The 9,639-nt window shown below is 41.2% G+C and overlaps 1 protein-coding gene across 1 annotated transcript; it reads left to right on the top strand.

The window, feature by feature from the left end:
* Positions 1-3,649: 3,649 nt before the first annotated feature.
* Positions 3,650-9,180, top strand: LOC110485290 (zinc finger protein 85-like). Its single transcript, XM_036941943.1, has 3 exons — positions 3,650-4,861; positions 7,424-7,607; positions 8,009-9,180. Exons 1-3 carry the CDS (start codon positions 4,853-4,855, stop codon positions 9,058-9,060), a joined length of 1,245 nt encoding a protein of 414 aa, XP_036797838.1. The 5' UTR covers positions 3,650-4,852; the 3' UTR covers positions 9,061-9,180.
* The last annotated feature ends 459 nt before the right edge of the window (positions 9,181-9,639 follow it).

The raw sequence follows: 9,639 nt of genomic DNA on the forward strand, positions 1-9,639 counted from the left end.
GCGCCCAGGCTCTGTCGTAACCGGCCGCGACCGGGAGGTCCGTGGGGCGACGCACAATTGGCCTAGCGTCGTCCGGGTTAGGGAGGGCTTGGTCGGTAGGGATGTCCTTGTCTCATCGCGCACCAGCAACTCCTGTGGGCCGGGCGAAGTGCGCGCTAACCAAGGTTGCCAGGTGAACGGTGTATCCTCCGGTGCGGCTGGCTTCCGGGTTGGAGGCGCGCTGTGTTAAGAAGCAGTGCGGCTGGTTGGGTTGTGTATCGGAGGACGCATGACTTTCAACCTTCGTCTCTCCCGAGCCCGTACGGGAGTTGTAGCGAAATTGGGGAGAAAAAAGGGGTAAAATAAAAAAAATAAAAATAAAAAAAACATAATAATACCGCCCCAATAGGTCCACAGACGATACAGACGATACTATCACACCGCTCTGTCCCATCTGAACAAGAGGAATACTAATAAGAATGAACACATTGACTACAGCTCAGCATTCAACCCTCATCATCAACCCCACCCTGTGCAATTGGGTCCTGGACTTCCTGACGGGCCGCCCCCAGGTGGTGAAGGTAGGAAACAACATCTCCACTTCACTAATCCGCAACACACTCAATCCTCTGTAGTCCTGCAATGTGTCTGTAAGGGCACCTACTAGATCCACAGCCCTTGCTAGGTCAAGAGAGCTTGATTGGAGCATGTCAGAAAGACATTTGGCATCACCAAGCACTTTACAAAAGGTAACCAAAAGCCCTATAAAATGTGAATATATCTGAGAATGAAGGCCCCTATTTTCAAGTGTGATATCCTGTAATTTATTAAATTTAATCAATTATACATTGGATCAAGGCAATGCAAATGCAAAGGCTATGTAATAGGCTATGTAATAACTTTTAGATTTATAATGTAATAAAACTGGTACAGTTGAAGTCGTAAGTTTACATACAGGTTGGAGTCATTAATTAAAACTTCTTAGGGTTTTTTTTTCAATTTTTGCCAAAATGACATACTGCCTGTAGCAGTAATATGCATATTCTTGGTACCATTTGAAAGGAAACACTTTGAACTTTGTGGAAATGTGAATTGAATGTATGAGAATATATCACAATAGATCTGATAGAAGAAAATGCTAAGAAAAAAACAACCTGTTTTTTTTCTACCACCATCTTTGAAATGCAAGAGAAAGGTCCCAGTTTTAGCCATCACTCTGGTTGTAATTCCGATGGTGTCCACAAGATGGAAGCAGTGTGTGCGCACATTTTCAGACGGATAACTTGACGTTTGAGCGTTCTACATGACATTTAGTGTGAAGTCACCCAGGTACATTTGTGCAAATCTTGAAGGAAACGTTTGCATTCATAATACATAATTTTGCAAGAATATCGTCAAGTCTCTATACTTAAACTTTGATTTAGCTGTTCCATTATTAGTAGCCATATTATTAATTCAACATTTTGCAAAACAACCAGTTTTCATAACTCTGAATATTCTTATAGTTTTAGTCCAAAAGGAAAAGGCATGCTGTCACAAAAGGTTAGCACCTACATTTTGTGACAGACAGACACAGGGTTTCCGGATACTCCCGTAATCTAGCTAGCTTTGTTTGACCCCTTTTGGTGCTTATTTGACAAAGATACAATTGTAAATGCTGGTGTTCCTAGCTCCAACAGTGCAGTAATATCTAACAATACACCCGTCTAAAAGTAAAATCATGGAATTATTGACATGTACACACCTGTACAATCACTCTCACACACACACACACACACACACACACCTGTACAATCACTCTCTCTCTCACACACACACACTTGTACAATCACTCTCTCACACACACACACCTGTACAATCACTCTCTCTCTCACACACACCTGTACAATCACTCTCTCTCTCACACACACACACACACCTGTACAATCACTCTCTCACACACACACACACACCTGTACAATCACTCTCTCACACACACACACACACACACACACACACTTGGGTAATACAAGTTATTTTGCTGGTAGGGGAATAACCTGCGTGTGAATGTAATAATGTGTGTTATCTGTGATGGTTTTGTTTGTCTTGTTTAGTTTATTAATCATTGTACCTAAACTGTATGTATAGACATGTATACGTAGGGCCCAGCTGTAAAAGAGGTCTGTCCGTGTTCCTTGTTGAAATAAAGTTATAATAATAATAATACACATTGATTAAAAAAATTAACAGAATTTATTTGTAGACCTTGTTGTCAATGAGCCAGGGGGCTTGTTCAGGCTCACTTGGGATGACAATGTATATGTTCCTAAAGTGTAAAATGTGTTCTATCATTGCAGCAATGGTACCTTTCTGTGTGTTTATCACTATTTCTATTCATCCCTCCATCCCTTTCCATTTTCCCATTGGGTAAAACCCCTATGACAACGTCAGCATACAGTACATCAGGTTATTACTCATGTTTACCCTTTAATCATATATCATTGGGAATATTAGAGTCATAGCTGTCCATCAGACACATCTTCAGAATGTTCAGATTGACAGAAAGTTGATATTTGACCTCTAGGAAATATATCAGAATTACCTGTCATTGCTTTAAAAAGAAAATTATACATTTTTAACTTTGTTTGACATGTGGTTCTGAAACATCGTAAAAATGACCTTTAAAAAAATGCCTTGCCTCAGGTGGGGAGAACCCTCGACTGGACCCCCACCCCATAATGGGCTACCACCTCCACCCCGACCACCACTCCTCAGAGAGGTCACTACATGTCTTAGAGGACTCTGATGTCAACGTCAGAAGACTGTAGGAGTGAAAAATATTTTCAGATAGAAACATAAAATAGACAAACATACTTTGATAATGTAATGTGTTGTCGGTTGGATGACACAGGACCAAAATACACATTAGGAAAAGGTGAAGATCATTGCCTTGCATCAGCATTTGAGAATAAATATAGCTGACTATACTGATCAAGTCACCTTGTCTGAGAGAGAGTTACATGGTAATCAAAATGTCTCCCCAGGGTAAGCCTATGGGAAAAATGAATGGTGGAAAACAGTTGGAACCATTTCCCTGTTCGAGCACTAGGTTTTATGGGTATTATGACGAGTACACTGTGGGGCTCTAAAGAGAGAAATAGCAATAGGTACTAATTTTGCCATGGTTCATTGGACAAAGCCTATGGGGAAAATGTAATGGCGTTTATGTAGGGTGTTTGGATAACTGCCGAAAATATGGACCGTTATAAACACAGGTTTAGGATATCTTATACATTTTGTTCTACAATATTTATCAGCTGACGTCACTTCTTGTTAATTTTGAAGAATTTGTGACAAAAAAAGCACAGAAGGCTTCATAATTCATAAACTTCATATTAACTGACTGCTATTATCTCATAGAACAAACGTATAAGATCACCTCAAGCCTGTGCTTATCTTATTTTCGGTATTTATTCCAAAACAAAACATTTTCCCCATTGGGATGGATGAACGAGCCAAATGTATCTCATTTCCGAGTTTCAAGACTACAAGCTGGCGAGCTCGTATAGCTCGACATTGAAATGATTGGTTGACGGTAAGTGGGGGCGGTACTTCCTGTATAAACACAAACTCCCTTCCTTGACTACTTCCTTCCAGCAGTGTGTATCAGGGAGATTCCTAGATGTGAGAAGTGTGCAGGAGGACCTGATAGAAAGGAATGTGTAGTATTGATGTAAAACGTTGTGTGTATAAACGGTAGGGGTACACATGGTGCTGGAGATCAGATGTGTCCAGTGAGAGAAAGACAGGTTGAGGTTACCAGGATCACAGTAGTGCAGAAGGTGTTGTATGCTGAGGCAGTGAAGAGAGTAGTAGAGGAAGATGGGTCCAGGGTGAGGGATCCTGAGAGGATCCCTGTAATTAGGCCGAGGTCAATAGAGAGTGACAGGAATAACATGCTTCAGTAAGTTTTGGCCAAGTTCATGGCCATGGTTGTCAACCGTACCGCAGGAATAGAATGTAAATCACATTGGATAGATGTTGTGGTGGCAGCTGTTGAGAAGTACTTGGGTGTATAATATTTTACTGCATATTTACAAGGTGTTTTGAAGGATAATATCCTGTCCTCCCAGGATGCTGGCCTGGTGTTGAATTAGAGGGCCAAAGTAGTGGAATAATGATGAGGTTTTAATGGGTGTAGGGTTAGTTGGTTTTTCACAAAGTGTAATGAATTCATACTACAGAATAGTAGGCTGATACACAGCCGATACACTAGGTGGGGGCGTGCACCTATAGTCATTGTTTTGCGGACCGCCATAACACTAAAGAAGAAGAAGACCACTTCCTTCTCAACATCTCTGGATCTGGTCTGTAAAGCGGAAGAATTATAAATCAATCCATTTTTTTTGGTCACATACTTGTGTTTAGCAGATGTTATAGCGGGTGTAGCGAAATGCTTGTAACACACTGACTACTTCGGAGGTTGCATTGCTGTAAATGCTGCATGCTTCGCAGCACGTATAGCTTGTAATTTGGTATTTTTTAGGCCACACCTCAGACAATTAAAACTATCTGGAATCTCGGAAGAGGACGTTGTTCCAACAGACTCTGGGATAGAGGTAGACGACAACAGGATTTTTGGTGAATAGGGTGTTGGACGTTTTATTGACTTTAATAGATTACAATCATATCCAGGATCTTTCTGAAGTAAGATTAGGCTACATCAGACATATATTTGTCAACGTTAGTCGAGTGTTGATATTTAAATTAACGTTTGCTCTGGTCTAGCTTTATCTGAACGCGGTAACAAAGAAAGTAACTAGTGTAGGCTAGCTACAGATTTACTGTCACGTTTTTTATTTGAAGAAACGCTGAAGAAAGAACGGCTTCAACGATGGTTCAGGTAAGTTATGTCGACTTACTAACAGTTTTCCTACTGTGGTGTATAACATGTCTAGTTTAATCATCTTTGATCTTCCATATCCATTCGTTCCATTTGAACAGCCGGACAAAATAAATGTAACGGATGTGAAACGGCTAGCTTAGTTAGCGGTGTGTGCGCTAAATAGCGTTTCAATCGGTGACGTCACTTGCTCTGAGACATTGAAGTAGTAGTTCCCCTTGCTCTGCTAGGGCCGCGGCTTTTGTGGGTAACGATGCTTCGTGGGTGTGCAGAGAGTCCCTGGTTCGCGCCCGGGTATGGGCGAGGGGACGGTCTAAAGTTATACTGTTTCATAAACAATGGTGGTAATAAACACGTGGGATATTTTGTCCTTCAGCAAAGTAGCCTACTAGCCTAAAACACACAGATTGATACAAGGCAATGCGCAACGAGCAGGTCAAGTCAGAACCATGGAGAAATAATGAGGGCAAAGTTACAACTTGCAGTAGTGGTGTGTAGGTAAAAATCACCTGGGAAGAAAGCCAGAAAAATAGCTATTTTACATGTTGTGATCATTGCGTTGTTATAACGTGTTAGTTCATATGCCTTGACTCAGCTGAGACAAGATGACAGTGGCAGAATACATTCAACCAGACCTTTGTTACATCATAAAACCAGAGAGCAACATATGTCCGGTTAATGTTGCATGTAACAGTTACATGACCTTCAGAATGGTCGAGCAAGTGAATGTTTTCTGAATATTAAACAACTATTGATTTAGAGTTACCGCAAGTCGAAAAAGAAAACAGGCGCTGCCTCCACTATTCAAGCCTCATTTCAACTTCAACATCATCTAATTTAGTGACAACTAAAAGATACCAAAAACCAGGGGTGCAACTTTCACTGGGTTTGAGTGTATCTGCAGGAACAGTCACACCCATGGCCCTCACGCTAGCTCCACTTCTACCTACATAATATGTTAAGGAATCCCTAGTTATCTTTCCTTCCTCCCTAACTGTGCACTTGCTCACTTCCCTTCACTGATTTGAAAGGAAATGGCTGTTATGAAACATATGGTGGATACTCCCAGTATCACATGACTCCACCAATCAAATACTGTTTTTTTCTCTCTTTGGTACAATTGTCATAAGTATGTTGTAGATTTTCGTAACTGTAAGTACAACGATGTTCCTGTCATTTGTTAACAATACATTTAACTATCATTTAATCAAACTGCTAAAAACTGAATTACGTAAGCAAAATTATAAAGTGTCAAGTTTACGTACAGAAATTATGTAGTGTACAATGTACTGCTGAAATACTTGGGTGGTAAATTACAGTTTATTACACTCATGTTCTGAATATTGACGGTTTTAAATGTGGATGCTGTTACAGTAATAAGACAAGTGGATCTTGAGCAATGTTACATGGGGCAGAAATTGCACCAGGCTACACCCATACCTTTTTACTGTAGGTTTCTACTACATGTTACAATACCCCCATAACTGATGGTTTATTCTATGTATGTACTGTATAAGGATACTGAAACTATAAGACTGACATTTTTCTCAACATTCTCCAAGTGGGATAACTAGCAGCAGTAGTTCTGGTGTTTAGGTTTTTCATCACTGGTTATTTGAACAACATGATTTAGCAGGTGTTACCATCTTTCACACGTTGGAAGGGGAGGCGACATCTACATCTTGAAAGAGGGGGTGGAGCTTTTCGTTTCTGTTCTGCTCTTTGTTCTACCATCAAGTTTTATACGTTTTTACATTTTTGTAAAAAATATTCCAATTCCATTTTGAAAAATTTGCCAAAGTGAAATATACAAGACATTTGTGGAAAGTAGTGAACGGTGTCGTGGAAATTTCCTCTATTTACCAAATCATGTCAGAGTTAGTTATCAAAGTCCATCTTTAATTATATGAGCTTTATCACAACCCTGTGACTCTCAGGCAATTCAGTGTCTCTCAATGAATTCCCCGAGAGCCCCCACTACATTGCAACTGAGATCCTTTAATAGCAAAGAACACACATAGTCAGACAGCATAGACATAATAAATCGTTCAGCTTTGTCTCCTTACTCAAACCCAGAACCAATCCTCCATATCAACAGGCATATATCAAATTGTCATTTAGATACAACCAACTCTAAATACAACCAATCCTGGACAAGCTCACGGAGAGGATAGAATGATTCCAGACACTGCCACTGTGTCTGTGTGAACTGGCACACAGACACAGTGGAGCAAAATATATGTTTACACATGGTGATACTTTGACCTCTCCCCTCACTCTAGCCCAAACAACTTAGTCTTGACATAGAACAGATACTGCAACCCTGCCACAGTATTATACAAAAATAACATTCTTGATGAGAAGTAATTTACAAACATATGATGAATATAAAACATCTTATCTATTTTACCAACTAATTCAGATTATTCCACAACAACGGTTACACACTTCAGGAGAAAGGAGGTATTATAAGGATGCAGCCATCAATCAGAGATTTAGACTAAAGTAATCAAATGTTTGGTCTAATGATATTCAATGTACAATACTTCCTGTGGTCACCAGGACAGAGCTAGTCCGTCCCCCTCCACCCTGCCGGAGTCCCCTGGTCACAACTCTCCTGGTAGTGCCTTACTGCTGGATCTGAAGAGGGTTTCTGTGCTGCTGGTCGACTGCAGGAAAACACCAGGGCAGAGTGGAACTGTGAGAGAAGGACACGAGGAGGGAGATGGAGATCTGATTTCATCAAGTAAGAACAATGGGGGGTGTGGATTAGACTACAACCTGATTCTGCATCTTCTGTTAATTGATTGATAAACAGTAAACACTCAGTGGCCAGTAAATTGTTGATCCAGTTTCGTGTATGGAGGGGAATGTACCTAATAAATTGTTTGATGATAAGGGCAGCAGGTAGGCTCGTGGTTAAGAGTGTTGGGACACTAATCAAAAGGTTGCTTGTTCCAATCTCTGAGGCGACAAGGTGAAACATCTGTCTGTGCCCTTGAGCAAGGTACTAAACCCTAATTGCTCCTGTAAAATGGTCTTGATAAGAGCGTCTGCTAAATAATAAAACAATAAAAAATAAAAATAAAGTTTTGGAAATATGGGTCCATATACAAATACTAACTATTCAAGGTCTTTATTTTACAGGGGACACCCTTAACCATCGTTCTCTTAGTGGGAGGGGCTTATCGTCTGGGGAGCCTCAACAACATGTTGCTGAGGAGACAGAGAAGAGTCTCTCCAGATCAGAACATCTCAAGAAACACCAGCAGGGACGTACAGGGAAGAAACCTCACCACTGCTGCTCTGACTGTGGGAAGAGTTTTACAAGCCAGAGTGGCTTCATTATTCACTGTGATCAGTGTGGGAAGAGTTTTGCTGCATCTAACACCTTCAAATCTAATGTAAGAATTCATACAGGGGAGAAGCCTTACCCCTGTCTTGATTGTGGGAAAAGCTTTGTTAGTGCAGGAGCCTTAACTGTACACCAGCGTGTACACACAGGAGAGAAACCTTATAGCTGTGATCAGTGTGGAAAGAGCTTCAATCAGTCAGGCCACCTGACTACACACCAGCTAATGCACACTGGAGAGAATCCTTATAGCTGTGATCAGTGTGGGAAGAGCTTTGCTGTACTTCCCTCCCTGACTAGACACCAGCTAATACACACTGGGGTGAAGCCTTATAGCTGTGATCAGTGTGGGAAGAGCTTTGCTGTATCAGAAACACTAACTATACACCAGCGCATACACACAGGAGAGAAACCTTATAGTTGTGATCAGTGTGGAAAGAGCTTTGCTGTAGTTTCCTCCCTGATTAGACACCAGGTAACACACACTGGAGAGAGAACCTATGTCTGTCTATGTGGGAAGAACTTTGCTCTAGCTTCCACCCTGACTGTACACAAGAGAACACACACTGGAGAGAAGCCTTATAGCTGTGATCAGTGTGGAAAGAGCTTTGCTGTATCAGAAAAACTAACTAGACACCAGCGAATACACACAGGAGAGAAGCCTTATAGCTGTTATCAGTGTGGGAAGAGCTTTGCTCAATCAGACAATCTAACTAGACACCAGCGGATACACACAGGAGAGAAGCCTTATAGCTGTGATCATTGTGGAAAGAACTTTACTCAGTCCTCAGCCCTGAATTCACACAAGCTAACACACGCTGGTGAGAAAGAAGCCTTATATCTGTGATCAGTGTGGGAAGCGTTTCAGTCAGTTATGGACCCTTTATTCACACCAGTGAACACACACTGGAGAAGGAGCCTTTGGTCTGTCTAGGTGGGAAGAGCTCTGTTTATTTAGGGCCAATGAGAAAAAAACAGAAAGCACAAACTTGCTGTAATTAGATAACCTGAATTCACACCAGCGAATACACACTGGAGAGAAGCCTTATAGCTGTGTTTCATCTCCCTTCCTTCTGGCACCGTTTCCAGATCCCTAAATAAAAGGATCAAATCAAATGTATTTATATAGCCCTTCTTACATCAGCTGATATCTCAAAGTGCTGTACAGAAACCCAGCCTAAAACCCCAAACAGCAAGCAATGCAGGATCAGTAGAAAACATCTAGTGAACAGTCATATCCATCTCCCATTCTTAAACAGTTGCCTCAGTCTGATCACCATGGTAACCTCTGTGCAGCATCATATGCAGCTCTGATCTAGGATCAGGTCTCCCCTGTGTCTATGTAATATCACACAATGATCTAAATGGATAAATGTTATCATAGGAAATGTTATAGGGAACTTGTGTGTGTGGGGGGGGGGGGGGG

The sequence above is a fragment of the Oncorhynchus mykiss genome, chromosome 13, assembly GCF_013265735.2.
Source record: "Oncorhynchus mykiss isolate Arlee chromosome 13, USDA_OmykA_1.1, whole genome shotgun sequence".
Lineage (NCBI taxonomy): Eukaryota > Metazoa > Chordata > Actinopteri > Salmoniformes > Salmonidae > Oncorhynchus > Oncorhynchus mykiss.